This window comes from Eptesicus fuscus, chromosome 10 (assembly GCF_027574615.1).
Source record: "Eptesicus fuscus isolate TK198812 chromosome 10, DD_ASM_mEF_20220401, whole genome shotgun sequence".
Lineage (NCBI taxonomy): Eukaryota > Metazoa > Chordata > Mammalia > Chiroptera > Vespertilionidae > Eptesicus > Eptesicus fuscus.
In genome coordinates, this window is record NC_072482.1 from 13,884,023 (window position 1) to 13,906,400 (window position 22,378).

The 22,378-nt window shown below is 57.7% G+C and overlaps 1 protein-coding gene across 2 annotated transcripts; it reads left to right on the plus strand.

The window, feature by feature from the left end:
- The first annotated feature begins 572 nt into the window (after positions 1-572).
- Positions 573-20,714, plus strand: CAPN11 (calpain 11). 2 transcript variants are annotated; one of them, XM_054722104.1, is made up of 22 exons: positions 573-636; positions 8,267-8,520; positions 8,869-8,938; positions 10,911-11,029; positions 11,862-11,995; positions 12,190-12,358; positions 14,329-14,412; positions 14,507-14,592; positions 14,817-14,891; positions 15,022-15,182; positions 15,357-15,526; positions 16,996-17,007; positions 17,308-17,519; positions 18,057-18,096; positions 18,427-18,495; positions 18,578-18,635; positions 18,756-18,820; positions 19,102-19,170; positions 19,552-19,630; positions 19,723-19,839; positions 20,278-20,336; positions 20,449-20,714. In XM_054722104.1, the coding sequence occupies exons 1-22, from the start codon at positions 621-623 to the stop codon at positions 20,473-20,475; spliced, it is 2,145 nt and encodes a 714-aa protein (XP_054578079.1). In that variant the 5' UTR covers positions 573-620; the 3' UTR covers positions 20,476-20,714. The 2 variants fall into 2 exon arrangements, with proteins under 2 accessions (XP_054578079.1, XP_054578080.1); XM_054722105.1 differs by lacking the exon at positions 16,996-17,007.
- Positions 20,715-22,378: the final 1,664 nt, after the last annotated feature.

The following is a 22,378-nucleotide window of genomic DNA, read 5'->3' on the forward strand; positions in this document are numbered from 1 at the left end:
GTTTGGAAATAGGGTCGTTGCAGAGGGACGAGTTACGATTTGGTCGTGCCGGGGTAGGGGGCCCTCATCCTGTACAGCTGGCGTCTGTGAGAGGAGAGACAGAACAGGCAGGCGGGGAGAACGCTGTGTCAGCAGCAAAGTGGCTTTTGGGAATGAGGAGGTTTCAGGGTAAAAAGTCGGGCTGGGGTGCCAGGGACAGGCCCTGGGCTGAAGGAGACCGCCTAGGACTTGTCCTGATTGGATACACAGGGTGGGGCAAAAGTGGGTTTACAGTTATGAGTCCACAAAGCAGTTTATTTTTGTAATATTACTTGTTAATTACTGTATCATTTTCCATAGGAACAACTGTAAGCCTATTTTTGCCTCACCCACCCTGGACGTGAGGACAGCCCACCCGGCGGAGGCCCCCTGGGGTGGGTGCTGAGTCTCCCATCCCTGTGGGGAGAGGGCCTCAAAGCGCCCCCTGGGGGCCGTGGGGAGGAGAGAGACCCGAAAGGCAGCTGTTGAAAGGAGCCAGTGACCTAGGAACCCGCTGCAATTGGAGCGTTCTGGGCGGGGGTGGGGTCCTCCTCCCCTCCCCCCAGAACCTTCAACTGTCACGCACCAGACTAGCCACCAAAATGCTGTACTCCTCAGGTAGGCTCGGCACGTCCCAGGCCTGTGCCCTGCAGAGCAGCCCCCGGAAAGGGGCTGTGTCCCCTGGAGGGTCCTCTTCCTCAGACAGTTTGGGGAGAGAACAGGCTGTGGTTCAGACACAGGAGCTTTCTCCTGGTCCCCACTGAGAGGCTGAAGTTGGGGCGAGGGGGGGACTGCTCACCACCCTCACAGCTGCCGGGGGACAAGGCTTGCGTGAGGGAACCCCAGCGACAGAAATAAAGCTCGGGGAACAGAGAGAACTCCCCTCGGCCTGGAAAGCAGGCCTCGGTGCAGAGGCTGGGTCCTCGGAGGCCGCAGGAGCGGGCGCACAGGCAGCCGGGCACCAGGCCTCAGGGCTGGGGGTGCGGGTGGGGGCTGGGTGCGCGGGGAGCTCAGCAGACCGCAGTGGGGAGAGGAAGGGGCCGGCACAGCTGAGTTGTTCTGCGGGTGGGAGGTAAGTGGCCAGCGGCGGCCGCCCCAGCCTGTGCGGGCTCAGCCCTGCCCCTGAGCCAGCCTCGGAGACACCCTGGACTCAGCCTCCCGGCTCCTTGGGCCCTCACCGGGGCCGGAGCCCTGGAGTGCGGGCCGGGCCCCAGGAGCAGACCCCAGCCCAGCCCTGGCTCTTCAGAAGCTCCCTAACTGGGAATCCAGTCACCGTCTTCGTTCCTCCCAGCTGTGGGTCCTCAGCTGTCCTGTCTGTGGGGGGACAGCCCTGCCCCCACTCACTGAGCTGACGCCCAGTCTGAGGGGGACAGGACATGAACTGGAACAGCAGGCTTCCGGGCGGCTTGTGCTGCGCCGTCTGCCTGTCTTCCCCAGAGCCGGCCGTGTCTGTCTGTCCCAGCTGGCCAGGCCCCCACCTCGCCCACCTAGCAGGGCTTGGGCCTGTGCCCTCTCTGGGGAGAGCTGTGGATGACCGGGGTGGAGTGTGTGTGTGTGCGTGTGTGTGTGTGTGTGTGTGTGTATGCGTGTGCACGTGTGTGTGTGTGCGTGTGTGAGAGTCCTCCCTGCCAGCAGGCTGAGTGACGGGCTCAGCCCCCGGGACTAGGTGTCCAGGATCTCAGCAAGGTTTGCGTGAGGGAGGTGAGCAATGCTCCTGAGCTGGGAGCTGCCGGGCGGAGGCCTCCAGGGAGATGAGGGAAGAGAGACGTCGCCGTCATCGCCTCGTCCGCCCTCCGATGTTCCCTTGGCACCAGCACCTTCCGGGTCCTCCAGGCCCCCAGGAGGCCTCCGCACAGCCCGGGGCAGCCGGGCACAGGGCAGCTCGCCTTGCGTGGGGGTGCCCTTCGCCATTCCCTTAGCCCAGGTCCCCCACCCTCCCGCTCCTGACAGGTGCGCAGGATCGCTGCCGCGGGGCTGTCCCGGGCACCGTGGGATGGTTAGCAGCAGCCGTGGCCTCTGCCCACAGGATGCCAGGCGCACCCCACCCCGCTCCCCAGCTATGCCGACCGAAAACGCCCTGACACATTCCCAGCATTCCCTGGGGGCATGATCATCCCCAGTTGATAACCACTGACCCGCCTGACTTCTCTGGGCGGCCCGGGGAGGCTCCGGGTCCGAGGAGGAGTCATTCCTGCCCTGCCGGCCCCGCGATGAGGGCCAGGCAACGAGGCAAACAGGTTCTCCATGCTCGTCCTCCGGGTTCTCCTCCGCCTCCGGGCCCTCCTCTCGGAAAGGGCCCGCAGGTCTCCCTGCACGGCCTCCCCTGCTCCTCCGCAAAGTGAGCCACGTGTCCCCCAACACTCACACCTCACACACACATTTCACACACACACACTTCACACATACACACTCACACACACTTCACACACACACCACAGACACACACTCACACCTCACACACACACACACACACACACACTCACACCTCACACACACACATACACACCACAGACACACCTCACACACACACACCTCACACACACACACATACACACACACACCTCACACACTCACACACACACACACACATTTCACACACACCTCACACACACATTTCACACACACACCACAGACACACTCACACCTCACACACACACACACATTTCACACACACACACATTTCACACACACACCACAGACACACACACACATACACACACCACAGACACACACTCACACCTCACACACACACACACACACACACACACACCACAGACACACACATTCATAGACACACTTCACACACACACCACAGACACACACACTCTGCAGACACAGTTCACAGACACACTCACTTCACAAACACGCTCCACAGACACACACACACTCACTGCACACACACACTCCACAGACACACACACTCCACAGACACACACACTTCACAGACACACACACTTCACCGACACTCACACCTCACACACACTTCACAGACACACACTTCATAGACATAATCACACTCCACAGACACACACACACACACACTCACTGCACAGACACACTCACTTCATAGACACAATCACACTTTACAGACATACACACACACTTCATAGACAAACACACTTCACAGATACATACACTCACATTTCATAGACACACTCACACATCGCAGACACATACATCCCTGTACCTCCCCCTCTTTCCCAACAGCAAAGCAGACACACACTCACAGTTCACAGACACACTTCACAGGCACCCACACACTCTTCACACTCTTACACTTCACACACACAGTCACACTTCACAGACACACGCTCCACAGAAACACACACATATTCCACAGACACACCAGCACACCCCTGTCTCCCCCCGTCTGAGGGAGTGGGGAGGAGTTTCCTGGACCATTTCTAGGAGAAGCCCAGAGGGCTGGGCTGGAAGGGAGAGGTGGGGTGAAGGGCAGGAGGAAGAGCTCCCCGATCCTGGCTGCACCCCCTCTGCCCTGCCCCTCCACCCGACTCTTCCAGAGCCAGGATCTCCTGGTGCCTCCACCCCAGGGGAGAGGGTGAGCGCAGAGCAGGTGAAAGGAGCAGTCACTCCCCAGAACCTCCCTGATGATCCCCGGCCCCTTCCCCCTGTCTCTGGCCCACGAGCTGACCGTGTGGAGGGACCGCCTGGGGAGGGCCTTCTCAGAGTTCATGTGGGGGATGTCCACTTCTGACTCCTCCGGGCCCAGGACAGAATAGATATCCCCAAAGGCTGGCTGAGATGAGCTCAAAGCTAGTGACGGCGACAGACGAACACACAGACATTCCCAATGTGCTGAGTGCGTACGCTGCTCTCCTGTGGTCCATGAGTCCTAAGGAGGGGGGTGTTCAGGGAGCCATGTGATCCTGGGAGGAGCTCAGTCGATACCAGTTGACCAGCCAGGGCAGTGGGGAGAAGGCGAGGAGCGTTTTCTGAGCACCCACTAAACACCAATCTTTTTCATGTACGTCGCATCCTTTAATCCTGAGACACCCTTCGAGGAAGGGTATAGTAGCCTCTTTATACAGATGAGATAAACCGAGGCCCAGAGATGTAAAGCAGCTTGCCCAAGGTCACACAGCTACTCCCTCTGGCAGTGCAGCCCGGGGCACCAGCGCTGCTAAAGAGGAACCAGCTGCCTCCCCAACCCCCTTTCCAACACCTTACCCATCCCTGTCGCCCCCCGCAGCTGAGGGGAGGTGGTTTAGCAAAGACCACCAGAGGCTGGAGGAAGATGGGGGAAGGGATGGGCCACTGCCCTCGCTCCAACACGGCGTCTGCCCCTCCGCAAGGCTCCCTCCCAGGAGAGCAGCAGGTGTGCTGGGTGAGAGCAGGACCAGCCTGCCCAGGTGCGGCCCAGCCTCTGCTGCCCACCGGGTGTGTGGCCTCGAGGGAGTTCGACCTCTCTGTGCCTCGGTTTCTCCCTCTGTAGCGGGGAGACAGTAATAAACCTCACCAACAGGGTGTCGTGCGGATTCAATGAGTTAATGCAGGTAACATGTTGATAACCAAGCCACGCCTGGGCCAAGTCCTCAAAGACGATTAACTCTTATTGTTATAAACGCTAGTTGCTTTCCTGAGGGAGGATTCCTAACTTCTTGCCTTCACAAGCCACAGGCTCTGTGGAAGCAGCAAAGGACAGGACCCCAAGTCTTTCTTCAGCAAACCCACCCTCATCCTTACGCCTGATAAACTTCCCTTAGCGGGGCCCGGAGCCTCCAGGCCCCAGGTACCCACGGGGACCCCAGCCAGGCCCTTCGGCTGTGGCAGGACCTCTGCTCGCTGCCCTCACCAATGCTCGGGCATGGCCGGTGGGCAGGCTGGGTCGGAGTCTGCAGCTCCCACCATTGACTGGGCACCAGCTCTGGGAGCTTCTCCCTAACGGGATGGAGGGTCCCATGGGTGAGCCACACGCCATCTGTCCCATCAGAGGATCGTCATTGGGCCTCTTCCTATGAAGGAGCTAAGATGCTCACCCCTCCCCCCCCTCCCAGGAGCTGCCGGGGAACAGCATTCACAACATGTACTGAGTCTCTGCTACCTGCTCCAGGCAGCAACAAGCAAAGCAGACAGAGCGCCCTGTCCTCATGAGCTTGCACTCTGGTGAGGGAGGCAAATCATGAACAAACTACCTAGTCCATCAGGGACTGCAGGGGGGCAGGGAGCTGGGGGGCAGGGCAGGAGAGAAAACAGATTTGCAAACAGATGAAAAGTTACTGCAGCGCAAGGCAAGGCATCCACTCATTCATTCATCCCCGGAAAGGCCAGGCACCGCATGAGACAGGGAACCCAGTGTCGGACCTGGGGCCCCCACCTCCACCCTCACAGACAGATCAGCTCAGAGCCGGCGGGCAGTGAGGGGTGTCATAAGGGAAAAGGGTTGGACACTCACGTGGCCCCGAACTGCAGGGGCATATCAAGGGCGGCTTCACGGAAGGGGTGGCGTTGAGCAAGGCCTGGAAGGCCTTGAAGGACTTTTCCCAGGGGACAGGGCTGTGCGTAGGATCAGGAAGGATTCCAGGCAGAGAGAGGCACAGAGCTGGGAACGTCCAACGCAGCTGGGCGAAGGCAGCCCGTGCCAGAAGGTGCTGGGCGGGACAGAGGCAGCCTGATCTGGGTTTGTCAGGCCAACAAGAGGAGACGACAGGGGTCATTACTGGACCTAGGGCAGTCCCAAGGAGATGCTGACGTGGAATGGGGATGGGAGAATGGGATGCTGGGTGGGAAGAGGAAGGGGCATCAGGTCAGTTCAGCCACAAATGGCCCGCGAGCCCCTGAGCTGAGGAAGATGGCTCTGGCTGACAGGCCTCCCCGCTAAGGACACCAGGAGGCGGTGTAAGGGCAAAGGTCAGAGCCTATTCCGGGGGGTGGGGAGAGGGTTGAGCTCAGACTCAGTCCCAGGCCCAACCTTCCTTCTGTGACCTTGGGCAAGCTCCCTGACCTCTGGGCTCCTGCCTCCTCTTCTGGGGAGTGGGGGTCTGCATGTCCTACCTCAGGGCCCGTGTGCTCGGCCCAGAACAGGTGCTCAGGACCCTTAGCTCTGCTGTTCCAGCTCTTCTTGTGGGTCAGCTCGAGGGAGGAAGAATAGGGGAGACCCCTGCTCTGGCCTCTGAGACACAGCCCTCTGTGGGCTCAGGCTCCCCTCTGGACAGCCCTCTCTGTCGCTGTCCCCCCTCCTTTCCTCATTCAGATTTCTCTCAGACGCTGGCCCCAGCTGGGCTCTGTTTCGTTTAGACCTCGTCCTTCCTCCCCTCCCCCTAAGCTCCTCCTCATTCCAGAGGAAGGACCACCCCGGGGCCAGACGGGTGGGACTGGAGACTCAGAGTGATCTCAGCAATGTGGTCGCTCCTCCTCTCCCTCCTCCCTCAGGTTCTTGTCCTGGGCCCACTGCTGGTGACGGCGGGAGTCAGTCCCCTGTATGGTAGGTGGGAGGCCGTCCTCGGGAAGGGACACAAGCAGCTTGTGGTCCCTCTGCGGGAGGCCGTGCGGGCAGGGGGTCCCGGGCCCCCAGCCGCGTGGCTGCCTTGGGAGCTGTCAGCCAGCCTGACCTTTCCCGTCAGAGACTCCGCCACCACAGCCCCCGACTGGACTCCCCTCCCTGTGAGCAGCCCCTCCCTCTGCCCTCCTGCCCTCTGCACTCCATTATCTCCACGCTCCTCCAGAGGCAGAGTCTGCTGCAAGGTCTGGGGGTCATCTCTAAAAAACATTTTTACTGATTGTTTTAGAGAGGAAGGGAGAGGGAGAGGGAGACATCCTTGTCTGAGAGGGAAACATCCATTGGCTGCCTCCTGCACGCCTCCGACTGGGGATCGAGCCCCCAACCTGGGCATGTGCTTTCAGTGCCTGGGACGATGCCCAACCAACTGAGCCACACCGGCCAGGACTGGGGGTCATGTTTGCAACAGCTTTTCTTTTAAATATACTTTATTGATTTTTTACAGAGAGAAAGGGAGAGGGATAGAGAGTTAGAAACATCGATGAGAGAGAAACATTGATTCAGCTGCCTCCTGCACACTCCCTACTGGGGATGTGCCGGCAACCGAGGTTCATGCCCTTGACTGGAATCGAACCTGGGACCCTTCAGTCCGAAGGCCGACGCTCTATCCACTGAGCCACACCGGCCAGGGCTGGGGAGCAAGTTTTCAACAGCTTTATTGAAATATGATTCACATGCCATACAGCTCACTGATGTAATGGCTTTTCGTACATTTTTGTACCGCCATCACCACAATCAATTTTAGAACATTTTCATTATCCCCCCCCCCCCAGAACAGTGGTCAGCAAACTGCGGCTCGAGAGCCACATGCGGCTCTTTGGCCCCTTGAGTGTGGCTCTTCCACAAAATACCACGTGCGGGCGCGCACGGACAGTGCGATTGAAACTTCGTGGCCCATGCGCAGAAGTCGGTTTTCGGCTCTCAAAAGAAATTTCAATCGTTGTACTGTTGATATTTGGCTCTGTTGACTAATGCGTTTGCCGACCACTGGTCCTGGAGAAGCCCCATACCCTTTAGCCATCAACCCCCAACCCCTCCATCCTCCGAAGTCCTCAGCAACCCCTCACCTACTTTCTGTATCGTTTGGCCTACTCGGGGCACTCCGCATTGTTGGAATCATACAATACACGATCTTTGTGAATGCTTTCTTCCCTTAGCATCACGGTTCCAAGGTTCATCCATGTCGTAGCACGTGTCAGTACTTCATTTATTTCTGTTGAAAAGTAAATGGTAAAAATGCTCCATTGTAGGTATATTCCATACATCCGCTGATGGGCATCTGGGTTTCTTTCTCTACTTTTCGGCTGTTGTAAATATTGCTGCCAGGAACGTTTGTGTACAGGGTTTTGAGTGGTCACATGTTCTTCTTTCTCGTGGGCATGTATGAACCTAGGGGTGAAATTGCTGGGTCCCGTGGTGCTTCCATGTTTGACTGCCTGGGGCGCCTCCAGACTGTTTTCCGAAGTGGCAGCAGCCATTTGCATTCCCACCAGCAGTGAACGAGGGCTCCAGTGTCTCCACCTCCTGGCCAACACTTGTCATTGTCACTGTTCACAGCCATCCTCGTGGGTGTGAGGTGGCATATCACGGATTTGCATTTGTCTGGTGACTAAAGATGTGGAGCGTTTCTTCATGTGATTATTGGTCATTTACGTATCTTCTTCCGAAGAATATCTATCGAGATCCTCTGTCCGTGTTTTTGATGGGGTTACTTGTCTTTTTATGATGAAGTGTATTCGGTGTTCGTCGATAAGGGGATGGCGGCTCGCATCAGCCACAACAGACTCAAGGCCAAAGGCATGGGCCAACACCACAACGCCCACGACTACAGAAACCAGAGCTTTGAGGACCTGCGAGAGTTCTGTCTGAGGAAGGGGGAGCTGTTCGAGGACCCCGTATTTCCGGCCGAACCCACTTCTCTGGGCTTCAAGGACCTGGGCCCCAACTCCAAAAACGTGCAGAACATCTGCTGGCGGCGGCCCAGTGTGGGCACCGGGAGGGGAGGCCTGGGCTCCGGGGGCGGGGCGGGGCGGGGCGGAGTGATGCCCTGTCACTCTGATCCTCTCCAGTCCCCCTCAGCCCTCTGCCGGCCCTGGCACGAGGCTCCACCCCCATCGGGGCTTAAGCAAAACCTCACAGCGACCCCCGGGAAAGTCCTCGCCAGCCTTCACTATCGCACCCTACAACGTGCCAAGCGGGTCCTGTACCCTCACCTGCCCCCACCCACGTTTTCCCCTAGACCTCGGAGGTGGGGGCCCCTCCCCAGGAGGGTCGGGAGGGAGGCTGGAGGGGGGTGTCCTGGGCTCCCTGACACCTTTATTCCTCCACTGCAGGAAATTACAAGCAATCCTCACTTCATCCTGAGCGGGGTCAGCCCCACGGACATCTGCCAGGGGGTGCTCGGTGAGTGGGGAGCAGGAAGGCTGGTCTTCCCTGGAGGCGGGGATGAATTAGGGAGGAGCGTGGAGGTAGGGGGTGCCAAAGTGTCATATATATATATATATTTTTAAATTGATTTCAGAGAGGAAGAGAGAGGGAGAAACATCAATGATGAGAATCATTGATCGGCTGCCTCCTGCACTCCCCCTACTGGGTATCAAGCCCGCAACCAGGCATGTGCCCTGACTGGGAATCGAACCAGGACCTCCTGGTTCATAGGTCAACGCTCAACCACTGAGCCATGCTGGCTGGGCCCCAAAGTGTCTTTTGAGGCTGGGGAACGGGGAGCCCTTAGATTCAGACAACACCTTCTGTTTCCCTGTCACCCCCCTTCTGAGGAGATGGTAGTGAGAGTGCCAGGTGGTCTTCCTGCTCCCCCCTCACCTGGATCCCACCCTCCCCGCTGCCCCCTGGGCCTGGGAGTAGGCTGGGGTGGTGGTATATTGTCTGTTGGCCGCGACACAATAAATCACCCACGGCTCAGTGACTTACAGCGCCCACACACGTGCTGTCACCTGACAGTTTCTGTGAGGCAGGAGCTCGGGAGCAGCACAGCTGGGTGGGGCTGGCAGCGGGGGGGGGGGGGGGGGCGGGGGGGGGGGTCCTCGGGAGGCTGCTGCAGTCAGCCCGCCAGTCAGGGGTGCGGTCGTCTGAAGGTTGGACAGGGCTGGCGGATCGCTTCCAGGATGGTAGCCAGCTTCCCCGGAGTGAGTGATCCGAGAGAGAACGAGGAGGAAGTTATGATTTCTTACCACCTATTCACAGGAGAAAACACACACACACACACACACACACACACACACACACACACACACACCAAGTCCCGCCCACACTGCAGGGGAGGGGGAGGACGCCCCACCCCCTGGGGGGAGGAGAGTCAGAACGTGGCATATCTTGGAGCCACTGCAGGTGTCAGAACTTCCCGGTCTGGCCTATCAGGTAAAGAAGCGTGGGCCCCTCAGCCCCTCTCCCACAGGCTCCCGTGGACAGCCCCGAGAGAGGTTTTCCTCCCTAACCTGGTCCCATTCCACGGTTTCCTCCAAACCCCTCCTTGCGTCTTCAGGGAGAAGGCCAGGCGGGCTCCTCCGGGGCTGAATTCCCTCCCATCTGTGGCTGTGGGAAGAGCAGGGTGTGGGCAGGGCACAGGCCAAGGAGACCCCAGGCCCGTGGGCTGGAGCAGCCGCGGCTATTGGAGAAGATCACTGGCTTCTCCCCGGGCGCCCTTTAGGGGATGGAGGATGGATGTGTCCTTAACCTCCCTCCCCACGCTCTGCCTCCCTCCCGGGCACCTCCGCGGCCTGGAGGCCATGGGTCATCCCAGACGCCGCCGTCCCAGGGCCCTCAGCCTCCAGCTGGCCCAGGGTACTCACCACGGGGCACCACCTGCCCCCCAGCCCCAGCCCGGGGGGTCTGAGATCCCAGGAGACAGATGGCAATGGATACCCTCAGCCCGGGCATACCGCCCAACTCCTAGCCCCAGAGACCTGGGGTACAGGCTGAGCCCCTTGGGTCTCCAAGACTATGCGGGTGACTCCAGGCAGAGCCGTCTTGGCTGCACCAGTGTACCATGGGGTAGAGGTGGGGGCCCTGGGAGATGACTGGCTCTCTCCCAGAGGAGGCAGGTCCCAGAGGGAGGCCTACACTAAGGCCAAAAAGGCCTCCTCCCCAAATCCCAAAACAGAAGCACGTGACTCTAATTTGTAAATCCCCCACCTAAAAGAAAAGGTGGAGACGCTTACTGCACCCGCACCCACCCACAGAGGCTGTCCCTCCAGCCCTGCCCCCCCCCCCCCCGCCCCCCCTGCCCGCCTTAGCTTCCTTAGTGGGAGGGCCGGCTGGGGAGGGGCCACAGAGCCAGCTCCTGCTCCTCGGTGGCTCGGACTTGGACCCACACACAATGGGAGCGCTCAGGGGGAGCGCCGGCCTGTCTTTCCAGGGGACTGCTGGCTGCTGGCTGCCATCGGCTCCCTTACCACGTGCCCCAAACTGCTGTACCGCGTGGTGCCCAAGGGGCAGAGCTTCAAGAAAAACTATGCTGGCATCTTCCATTTTCAGGTGAAGGGCGATGGGAAAGGCAGAGCGGCTTTGTGGGGTGTGTATGTGGAGGGGAAGTGGGGAGGGAGGGAGAGAAAGAATGACTAGGTGCTTTGAAGTTCACCTTTTTTCTTCTCTTTTTGAAAAATGACATTTATGCCTTGGCCAGTGTGGAGCATTGTTCCATTCACCGAAAGGTCAAGAGTTTGATCCCAGTCAGGGCATATGCTAGGTTTCGGGTTCGAACCCTGACCCCAGTTCCGGGCATGTGCAGAAGACAGCCTGTTGACGTTTCTCACCTCTCTCTCTCTCTCGCTCTCTCTCTCTCTCTCTCTCTCTCTCTCTCCCCACACACACATACATATACATATATGTGTGTACCTGGTATGTATGATATTGGGAGTCTCATCACAATTGCTCTTCAAATTTAGCAACATGTGGATAAATTCACCATGTCATAAAAATGTATCTGAGAATCACAAGAATTTTTAAGAGTTAAGACCTCAGAAATCCTAAAGTCCGCCCAAGGTCAAAAGATGGGCTGGGTACCCCTGGAGGCCATGGCAGGACCTGGCGATGAGGCTGGTGGTGAAATTCAGGCTTTTCATCGACCTTCAGTCTCCATCCAGCCATTCTGGGGGAGTCAGATCTTTGACACTGGCATGTCACTGGATCTGGCCACCAGGAGGCGCTGGTGTAACAGAGTTCCCATGCAAGAGAGAGAGAGAGAGAGAGAGAGAGAGAGAGAGAGAGAGAGTGTGTGTGTGTGTGTGTGCGTGCGCTTAGTGGAAGGGGGTGGCAGACAGAAGCCAGGTGCCTCAGGGCCCACTGAGGCCCCCCTTGCTGCCCACAGATTTGGCAGTTTGGGCAGTGGGTAAACGTGGTGGTGGATGACCGGCTACCCACCAAGAATGGCAAGCTGTTGTTTGTGCACTCAGGCGAGCGCACTGAGTTCTGGAGTGCCCTCCTGGAGAAGGCGTATGCCAAGTGAGTGCCCTGAGCCAAGGAACTGGGCTTGCTCCAAACCTGCCCAGCCCTTGGCAGCGATGGGGCAGCTGGAATCGAGGGGAAAGGCGGGGGGGGGGGGGGGCAGGGCGTCCTTCCCTTCCCTCCCCTTACCCTCTGGTGTCCAAGCTCGCCTCTCTCTCCCAGAGCCCACGGTGCCCTCTCCGTGCCCACAGGCTGAGCGGGTCCTATGAAGCGCTGTCGGGGGGTAACACGGTGGAGGGCTTTGAGGACTTCACAGGGGGCGTGACCCAGAGCTTCCAACTGCAGAGGCCCCCGAAGAACCTGCTGAGAATGCTTAGGAAGGCCGTAGACCGATCTTCTCTCATGGGTTGCTCCATCGACGTAAGTCATGCCTGGTCCTGCCTCACGACCTTTCCCCAGACACCTGCATAGCCAGCTCCTTCTCAAGCACGTTTCAGCTCACACACCCCTTCCGCTGGTTAGCCTTCCCTGCCTCCCAATCTAACGTAGCTGCTCCGACCCCCATTTGCTCTCTGCTTTGAAATCACAATATGCAATTCTTCTCTGTATATTTACTCACAGCCTATCTTCTGCAGGCAGTTTTCACATTCCATGAAGGCATTGACTTCTTGGTCTCATTCATTGCCTGATCCTGGGCCTTAGGATGGCACTTGGTATGCAATAGCTACTCAACAAATACTTGCTCCGCTAAACAAATGAACCTGGAGTGCTACCGTATGACTCGGCAATTGCATTCTTGTGCATTTACCCCAGAGAAATAAAGACATGTTCACACAAAAGCCTGAACACAAATGTGTATAGAAACTTTATTCCTAATAGCCAGACACTGGAAACAACCTGGATGTCCTCCGAAGGGTGAATAGTTAAACAGTGGTGCACATACCACGGAGCACTGCTCGGCAGTAAAGGAAAGAATGAACTAGCCCGGGCCAGGTGGCTCAGTTGGTTGGCGCATAGTCCCATGCACCAAGAGGTTGTGAGTTCGATTCCCGGTCAGGACACATACCTAGGTTTCAGGTTCAATCCCTGGTCTGGGTGCATGGGAGAGGCAACCTATCAGTGTTCCTCTCACATTGATGTTTCTCTCCCTTCTTCTCCCTCTAAAACAAAACAAACAAACAAAGATATCCTCAGGTGAGGATTTTAAAAAATGAACTATTTGGGGCATCCGTGGGGAGGGGTGTGGGATGGGAATGGGGGGATGAGGACAAATATGTGACACCTTAATCAATAAAGAAATTAAAAAAAAATAAAAACAACATAGAGTGATAAAAAAATAAAATAAAATAAATGAACTATTGGCATGTGCAACAACTTAGGCAAATCTCAAAGGAGTTATGCTAAACAAAAAAACAAATCTGCCTGGCTGGCATGGCTCAATGGTTAAGCACCAATCTATGAACCAGGAGGTCAGGGTTTGATTCCTGGTCAGGACACATGCCGGGGCTGCAGGCTCGATCCCCAGTGTGGGGCGTGCAGGAGGATGCTGATCAATGATTCTATTTTTTTTTAAAATATTCTTTTATTGATTTCAGAGAGGAAGGGAGAGGGAGAACGAGAGAGAAACATCAATGATGAGAGAGAATCATTGATTGGCTGACTCCTGCACGCCCCACACTGGGGATTGAGCCTGCAACCGGGGCATGTGCCCTGACCAGGAATCGAACCGTGACCTCCTGATTCATAGGTCGACATTCAACCACTGACCTACATCGGTCAGGCTAATCGATGATTCTTTCTCATCATTGATGTTTCTCTCTCGCTCTCCCTCTCCCTTCCTCTCTAAAGCCAATAAAAATATATTTAAAAAAAACAATCCCAAAAGGTTCCATGCTGTGTGATTCTATTTATATGACAGTCTTGAAATGACAAATGAAAAATGGAGAAGATATTGGAGGTTGTCAGAGGTTAGGGAGGAGAGTAGCAAGAAGAGGTCATAGAGGAAAGAGAGGTGTTTGAGGGACGGAAATCTATCACGACTGGTGGTAGATACACGAAACTACACATGTGATACAACCATTTAGAACCATTTTACTAGTACTCAACCATTGAGTACTAGTAAAAGCGAGGGAATCTGTATAGAAGTGACCAATTGCATCCACACCAACATCCTGGTTTTGATATTGAGCAACAGCTTAGTGAGAGGTCACAAGCAGGGGAAACTGGCTGCGGGCGCGTGAGGTCTCTCTGTGCTGTGTCTTACAGCTGCATGCGAACCTTCAGTTCCTTGAAAATGCAAAAGTATAATCTTAAAGAAAGGACCCCTGTCTTCAGCCCCCCAATCCCTCTGCCCAGATCCTGAATCCCTCTCCGTCCTCTCTGCTCTGCAGATCACCAGCGAGAGCGAGCTGGAATCCGTGACCCAGAGGATGCTGGTGAGAGGACACGCCTACTCGGTGACCGGCCTCCGCGATGTGAGTCTGACCACGGCGCGCTACCTGAGGGGCACGGGAAGAAGCAACGTCCTCCCGCCCCCAGGCCCCTGACCTGGACCCACGCCCCACCCAGATCTCCTACCAAGGCAAAATGGAAACCCTCATTCGGGTCCGGAATCCCTGGGGCCGGATGGAGTGGAATGGAGCCTGGAGTGACCAGTAAGTGCCCGTGACCAGCGCCCTCGGGAAGGGGCAGAGCACACAGCAGGCCCACGAGCAAGGCCACGCCACAGAGGGGCCCATGGGCGCACCCAGGCGCACCCCTCCCCTCTAGATTCTCCAGATAACTCAGGACCCCCAGTAGGCAGGCAGTCAGGGGTGAGGGCATGTCCGGGAGAAAAGGGGGTGCCTCCTGCGCCCCTCACCGCCTGTCTCTGCTCCAGTGCCAAGGAGTGGGAAGAGGTGTCCCCAAACATTCAGAAGCAGCTGCTGCACAGGATGGAGGACGGGGAGTTCTGGTCAGTGCGGCCTGATGGGCTTCCTCTCCCCCCCTCCCACTGGGTGTGGATGTGGGGGTCCTGGGAAAGGGGGGCCCCAGGGGTGTGGGTGCGCCGATGATGGGCTCTGGCGTCCACCCCTCCACCACAGGATGTCCTACCAAGACTTCATGAAGAACTTCACTTCCCTGGAGATCTGCAGCCTGATGCCCGACGCGCTCCTGGGCGACTACAAGAGCTGCTGGCACACCACCTTCTACGAGGGCAGCTGGCGGCGGGGCAGCACGGCGGGGGGCTGCAGGAACCACCTCGGTGGGTGCCGGGGGCCCGGGAGGGGCCGCCGACTCACCACACAGCCCTGCCTGGGGCCCGGGGTCACCGGGGTCAGGGGCCCGCCAGGTCTGTTGAGGAGGCAGGCGTGTGTGTGGCTGGGAAGCCAGGGCACCCTGGGAAGGGCAGAGCCACCCTGACCTGCTTCCTCCACAGACACGTTCTGGACCAACCCCCAGTTCAGGATCTCTCTCCCCGAGGAGGACGATGACCTAGAGGAGGATGAAGTCATCTGCACCTGCCTCATAGCCCTGATGCAGAAGAACTGGCGGCAGGCGCGGCCCCAGGGGGCCCCGCTGCTCACCATTGGCTTCGTCCTCTACAAGGTGGGCCCCCAGCGGGCCCCCCAGCCACTCTGTTCCCTCCCCGGGCCTCACCCGGGAGCGGCCCCTCCCCCACAGGCTCCGCGGCCCTGGCTCTGTCTGGAGTTGGTGCATTGTGCTTTGGAGGCAGGGCCAGCTGTTTCCTTTTGACAAATTATTTTATCTAAAACACTAAGGTAGCACTTCCCTTGTACCAGGCAGGCATCCTTCCCAAGGCCTTATGAATAGTGGCGCCTTTTATGAGGAGGAAGGAAACTGAGGGCGGGAGAGGTGAGGGCACTTGCCCCCGCTCACACCTCCACGCAGCAGCAGCAGAACCTGTGTCCTGGTTCCCAGAGACTTCGGCACAAGCCCCCCCGCAAGCCTCCCCCAGACGCCCCAGCAGGAGCACTGACTCCAGCGATCAAGAGAAATCCCTGACAAGTGTCTCCCAAACCACGCTTTGCAAGATCCTAGAAATGGCCATTTGTTCACTCACATATTCACCGAGTGTGCCAGGCCCCAGCCCAGCCTCCAGTGGTTCAACCGCGAGGAAAACGGGACACAAGCCAGGCCGTCCGTCCGCTAGGCTGAGTCTATCAGGTGAACAGACACACCTGAGTCAAGGCATGTCCAAGGTTAGAGGCATTCCTTCCGGGAAAGGCTATGCTTCGCCCAGCGCCAGTCTCCAGCGCCCTCAGCACAGTAAAGGTCTGGCCGTCCCTGCTGGAGAGCAGCCTGCTTCTCTTGGTTTACCTCACCTTTTCACAAACGTATCGGTGTGCCACGCTCAGTGTCACAGCCCTCGCCGGCCTGCTGAGGACAGCGGGAGCTGCTCCTGGTGAAGAAAATGCTCTCGACTTTCAGCCCAGCTCTTTCAGGTCTGAGCAGTGTGCACTGGGCAAGCTACCTCACCTGTTGGGGGCTGTTTCCTGTCCTTGACCTGCAGTGGTAAAACTCTCCCCCTGGCAAAACTGTGTCAGCGGTACCAGTACTCTGCTGGCCGAAGCTGAGTGATTATAAACGCTAGGGCTTTTATTTTATTTTTTTATAATATATTTTTATTGATTTCAGAGAGGAAGGAAGAGGGAGAGAGAGATAGAAACATCAACGATGAGAGAGAGTCGTTGATTTGGCTGCCTCCTGCACGACCCCACCGGGGATGGAGCCCACAACCTGGGCATGTGCCCTTGACCGGAATCGAACCTGGGACCCTTCAGTCCGCAGGCCAATGCTCTATCCACTGAGCCAAACCGGGTAGGGCAACGCTAGGACTTTTAACAGAGCCCATGTCTCACCCCATCACCAGTCCCCGGTGCCCTTAACACACCCTGCGAACACACATGGGCGCGCACATGTGTACACACACACACACACACACACACACAACACACACACACAATGCACACTATGCACACCTCTCACATGGCTTCCACAGGCTGGAGCCCTTCACCATCCTGGGGACCTGACCCTCCTCTCTCTTCCCTTCCCAGGTCCCAACGGAGGTACAGAAGACGTGGGCTTGATGCTGGCCAGGATGCGTGTGGATGGGCCAAGGGTGGAATTTGGCAAAGGGCTCTGGGGGCCACTGGGTTAGGATTCCAGCCCCCTCAGGCCCTGGGTGGAAGTCAGGGGGAAAAGCGGTCACACCAGGGTCACTACCAGGTGGGTGGTGTCCAGAACCGGTCAGTTGGCGGGGATGTCTCCCTGAAACCCTGCCCAGCCAGGCTTCTCCTTGGAGGCCCCTCTCTCCCCGCACCCCCACCCCCAGGCCAGCCCTGTACCCACCTCCAGGGCACATGTAGTTGCAGGACACCCAGGATATTCACTTGAAGAAGGAGTTCTTCCTGAAGTATCCGGACCATGGCTTTTCAGAGATCTTCACCAACGCACGGGAGGTGAGCAGCCATCTCCAGCTGCCCCCAGGGGAATACATCATCATCCCCTCCACCTTTGAGCAGCACAAGGACGCCGACTTCCTGCTTCGGGTCTTCACAGAGAAGCACAGCGAGTCCTGGTGAGGGGCCCCACCTTGCTGCTCCAAGGCCACCTGCTCAGGAGCTGTAAGATAGCTGCCCTGGCTGGTGCTGCTCAACGGTTAGGGCGTTGGCTCATGAACCGAAGGGTTGCGGGTTCGATCCCTGGCCCCCATCAGGGCTCGAGCGCGGGGGGAGCAATCAGTTGATGTGTCTCTCTCACATTGATGTCTTTCTCTGCCCCCCTTCCCTCCCTCCCTTTCACTCTCTCTGAAGATCAATGAAAAAAATATCCTTAAGATTAACCAAAAAAAAAAAAAAAAAAAGCTATAAGATATCAAGCTCAGGGAGCAGTCATCTGGTCCCCCCAACCCTGTCCCTGTTTTACAGTCAGGGAGACTGAGGCACAGGCAGGGAAGTCCCAGTTAGTGGCAGAAGCAGAACTAGAACCCAGCTGCCGTGAGCCCATTCCATATTGCTTCAGATGTATGAGCTGACTCCCCTCCCACCACCCACCCCCACTGAAGTCCCTGTCTCCCTGACCCCTGGTAACCCCAGCTTCCTTCACTCTTGCCCAGGGAAATGGATGAAGCCAACTGTGCCGAGATACTCCAAGAGGTGAGGGGGGTGGGCGGCCAGCGTGGCTCAGTGGTTGAGCATTGACCTATGAACCAGGAAAGTCACGGTTCAATTCCTGGTCAGGGCACATGCCCAGCTTGCAGGCTCGACCCCCCAGTAGGGGGCATTCAGGAGGCAGCCCATCAATGATTCTCTCTTATCATTAATGTTTCTATCTCTCTCCCCCTTTTCCTTCTTCTCTGAAATCAATAAAAATATATTTTAAAAAAAGAGGTGAGGGGGCGCTCTGGGGTTAGGGGTCGGAGGAAGCCTCTGGCGGGTGTGAAGGAATTTTCTGGACTGGGTTCCTTTCCCATTCTTTTCCTGCAGGAGGTCATCTCTGAGAGTGACATAGACCCGGACTTCAAGCGTCTGTTTGATATAGTGGCAGGAGGAGAGGTGAGGGCTGGGGCTGGGGCTGGGGGCTCAGTGGCGGCGGCTGGGCTGCCGGCTGCACAGAGTTGACAGTCCCCGTTCCTAGGACAAGGAGATAGGCACGTACGAGCTCCAAAGGCTGCTCAACAAGGTGATCTCCAAACGTGAGTCTCCCAGCCCCACCACTCCCGGCCACTCCCCTACAGCACGGCCCCACCTGGACCCCTGTCTGCGCCCCCACGCCCCCCACTCACGCCTTCCCCTCCTGCCCCCCCCCCCCACAGTCAGCAACTTCAAGAGCAAGGGCTTCGGCGTGGACGTGTGCCGCTGCATGATCAACATCATGGACGTATCTTCCTGCCCAGTGGGCGCTCCTGTCCAGTGCTCTCCTGCCCCTGTCCCCCCCCACCCCTCAGCCTGGTCCCCATGTGGCTGCCTCTCAGGCCAGCCATGCCCTCCCTATCATGGGGCATAGGCTCTGGGGTAGCAAATGACGCCAGCTCTTCTGGCTCTTACCATCAGGACTCCCCTGATCTTATGCCTCCCCTACCTCCCTGAGTCCCTCTGCTTCCCTGGCCCCAGGATGCCCCCCCCCCGACTCCCTTCTCAGATATCCTTGACCACCCCCAGAAAGATGGCTCTGGCAAGCTAGGGCTTCGGGAGTTCCAGCTCCTGTGGAGAAAAATCAAGAAATGGACGGTAACGGGCATGGAGAGGGCACTGGATGGGGGTGAGACAGGGAGGTCCTCAAGAGGGATGGGGACTAGTGATGATGAAGCTAGAACGGGAACTTCTGAGTAGACACACGCATGCACACAGTCACGCATGGGCACACATGCACACTCAACAGGCCGGGATCTGCCGAAGTGTGGGTGTCAAACACGCAGAGAGCCCTGGCAGGGTGCCAAGCCCCTGCTAGGCCTGGAATTCACCCTGCCGTCACCAGAAGACGGGAATAGTGGCACTCGGGGGATGAGCCAGGGCAGGGAGCCCCTACGGTCTTGGGTAGCAGCTGTGAGTCAACTAGACCGAGGCAGTTATGCCGCGCACACGCCCTACCTAACCCGGGTGTCCTTTCAGGACATTTTTCAAGAATGTGACGAGGATAACTCGGGCACCTTGAACTCCTATGAGATGCGCTTGGCAATCGAGAAAGCAGGTGGCCAGGGGGCAGGAGCGGGCTTTGGGGCAGGGAGGAGGGAGGCAGCGGACAGAGGACTGGACTCTCCTCTGCACACCTCTGTCTCCCAGGCATCAAGGTGAACAACAGGGTGGCGCAGGTGCTGGTGGCCAGGTATGCAAATGACGACATGCTCATGGATTTTGACAGCTTCATCAGTTGTTTCCTGAGGCTGAAGGCCATGTTCAGTGAGTCAGGCGCCTGCCCGCTCCCCACCCTAGGCGGGTCCGCTGGCCTTCTCCCACATGCGGAAAGCTGTTCCAAAGCCGCCCCCCTTACGGGGCACAGCCACTGTGGGTTCAAATCCCAGCTCCCCCACTTGCTGGCTCTGTGCCTTGAGCAAGTCACTTTATCTCTTGTGCCTCCATTGCCTTGCCTACAAAATGGGATAATAAGGGCCCTGCCCTCACAGGATGAAAGTACCGATGAGATGAGTTGGTGTGTGTATGGAGATCACTCAGAACGGGGCTTGGCTCAGAGCAAGGCTCTATGAGCTGCTGTCATGAATCCCCTGCTGGGCTGGGCTAGGCAGGGACAGCTGCTTGCACCCTCCCTGGTTGGGAGTGGTTTTTCAGGTACAGCCACTGACTCAGCTCAACCCTCTCCCCTCCCCGCCCCCCAAACAGCATACTTTCTAACTATGGACCCCAAGAATACTGGCTATATCCATTTGGACCTGAACGAGGTACATGGGAGGGACCCTCCGGTACCCCCAGCCCTGGCTCCCCCTGCCCTCTGCTCTCCCCAGCTGTCCTGCCCCACCTCCACCCTCAGATCTGCTTCGTCTCTCCCCACAGTGGCTGCAGATAACCATGTGGGGATAGCGGGGCTGCAGGAGCCCGGCTACCTACCACCACCAACAACCTGCAATCTCTACACTCTCGACTCTGCAGTCTCTGCTGATGGAATGGGCAGCTGGGTCCTGGAGGCCATGCCTACCCCATCCTCGCACCTCCGCGCCCAGCTCCCGGCTCAGCGTTTCTGTTTTTCCCCAGCCGGGCTCCTGGATTTACCCCCCAGCCTCTCCCTCTCAGCGTCCTTTATTAAAGACTAAGTGATACTTCCCAGGACTCCTGGCTGGGGGAGGCTCTCCACACTTCCTGTCCTGCCCACCCCTGCCTGCTGACCACCCGTCCTGGCATGGCCTCTCTCTCCCGCTCAGGAGCTTTAATATCATAAGCGAGACGTGGCCCCCGCTTCCATGCCAGGAAAAGACTGGCGGGAGCAGAAGTCACTTCCCCAGTGACTAAAGAGGGGCCCGGTAGCTTTCAGTTGGGGTGGTACCACCCGCCTCCAGGGAGCATTTGAAATGTGTGGTTGTCGCCAAAGCTAGAGGGCGCTGTAGGCATTTATGGGCAATGCCAGGGATGCTCTCCGCACAGCAGGCCCCGCGAACGGTATGGAGCACGTGAGTGCCGCGGAGCAGCATCTGAGGGGAGGTCCGAGCCAGTGGCCAACCAAGCCTCCCGCTGGAGCTGCGCAAAGTTAGGGGTCCCCAGGGCCCCGAGCCTCCTCTCTCATCTCACCCCTCAAACTGAGATCTCCAGAGGTGGCACTGCAGGTGCCTCAAAGGTAAAAAATGCAACAGCTGCAAAAGCCAGCAGGTCAGAAATGAACTGACTCCCTGGGTTTGAGGCCGGAAGGGGTGAGAAGTGTGGCCACAGGTCAGTTCACTCCTGCCCCGAAGGTGCTCAGGTTCGAGTCATCATTCTTGTTAGAAAACGGCTCCTGCCACACTAGTGCCCTCACAGGAAGCATCGAGAAGTCGTGTTACGGAATTTACCAGGCGACCAAAGAATGCGCAGGAGCTCCGGAGTGACAGGGAAAACCCATTTATTTTCAGATGTTGTTTGGCGTGTACCGGTCCCGTGACTCAGGGGGAGGCTGTTTCTCTCCAAATCCTGAGCAAACCAGCATGGAGAACGCTCTCCCCTTGTACCCTTTTGGTTTCCCTGTCCCCCAGATATGGATGGACTTCCGGACCTTTCACAGGCTTTGCAAAAAGCCCCGTGTGTTGGCATGGGGACCAGTGAGACCACACCTAAAGGCCTGGCCTGGTGCCGGCACTGATAACCCCGTCTGGGGGTGGTGTATTGCTCATGGTTTATGGCCTCTGTAACATGGGAGCAGTACTTAGGTAAAAAGGTCTTGCAAGATCAGATAATTAAGGAAGGGGCAGTGACTAGACTAGAGGCTGACAGGAATGTGCATTCGGTGACTGGCACAGATTCAGATTGCTAGCCCCCCAAAATGTCTCATTTTCCCCATCACTAGGTCCACCAGTTCTTGACCTTGAAGTCTGCCCCGGGACGCCCTACCTCCGCACCCCACCCCCGCCCTGGCCTCCTCCTGCAGGGAGACCCCAGAGACGGCCTGCTGAAGCCTCAAGGGCACTTCGGTCCTCCATCTCTCCATGGTTCCGGAGTCTGGTCTCTCCAGCCCGGCCTGGGGCCTGGGCACGAGGGCTTTGCAGCCACTTGGATAGGGACAGCCTCCGAGTTCCCTCAGTCAGGGACCTGTCCACCCCAAATGAGCCCCCCTCCGTCCCGGTGGGTGCTCACTTCCAGCTTCCCCGGGGGCAGCTGGCTTTATGCTCTCCACCTCCTCCCCCAGAAGCCCGGAGGCTCCCCTCCACTGGCTCTGAACCCCCCGCTCTCAGGCTTAGTGGGGTGTGGAGTCCCAATCTCCCTCGATCTGGTGACTGACTAGGCATCGGCTTCCCCCCAC

Bases quoted from the DNA above. Each gene is read 5' to 3' on its own strand.
- CAPN11 (XM_054722104.1), top strand. The intron at 17,520-18,056 runs GTGAGGGGCCCC...ACTCTTGCCCAG, and splicing joins GAGAAGCACAGCGAGTCCTG to GGAAATGGATGAAGCCAACT. The intron at 19,171-19,551 runs GTAACGGGCATG...GTGTCCTTTCAG, and splicing joins GAAAAATCAAGAAATGGACG to GACATTTTTCAAGAATGTGA.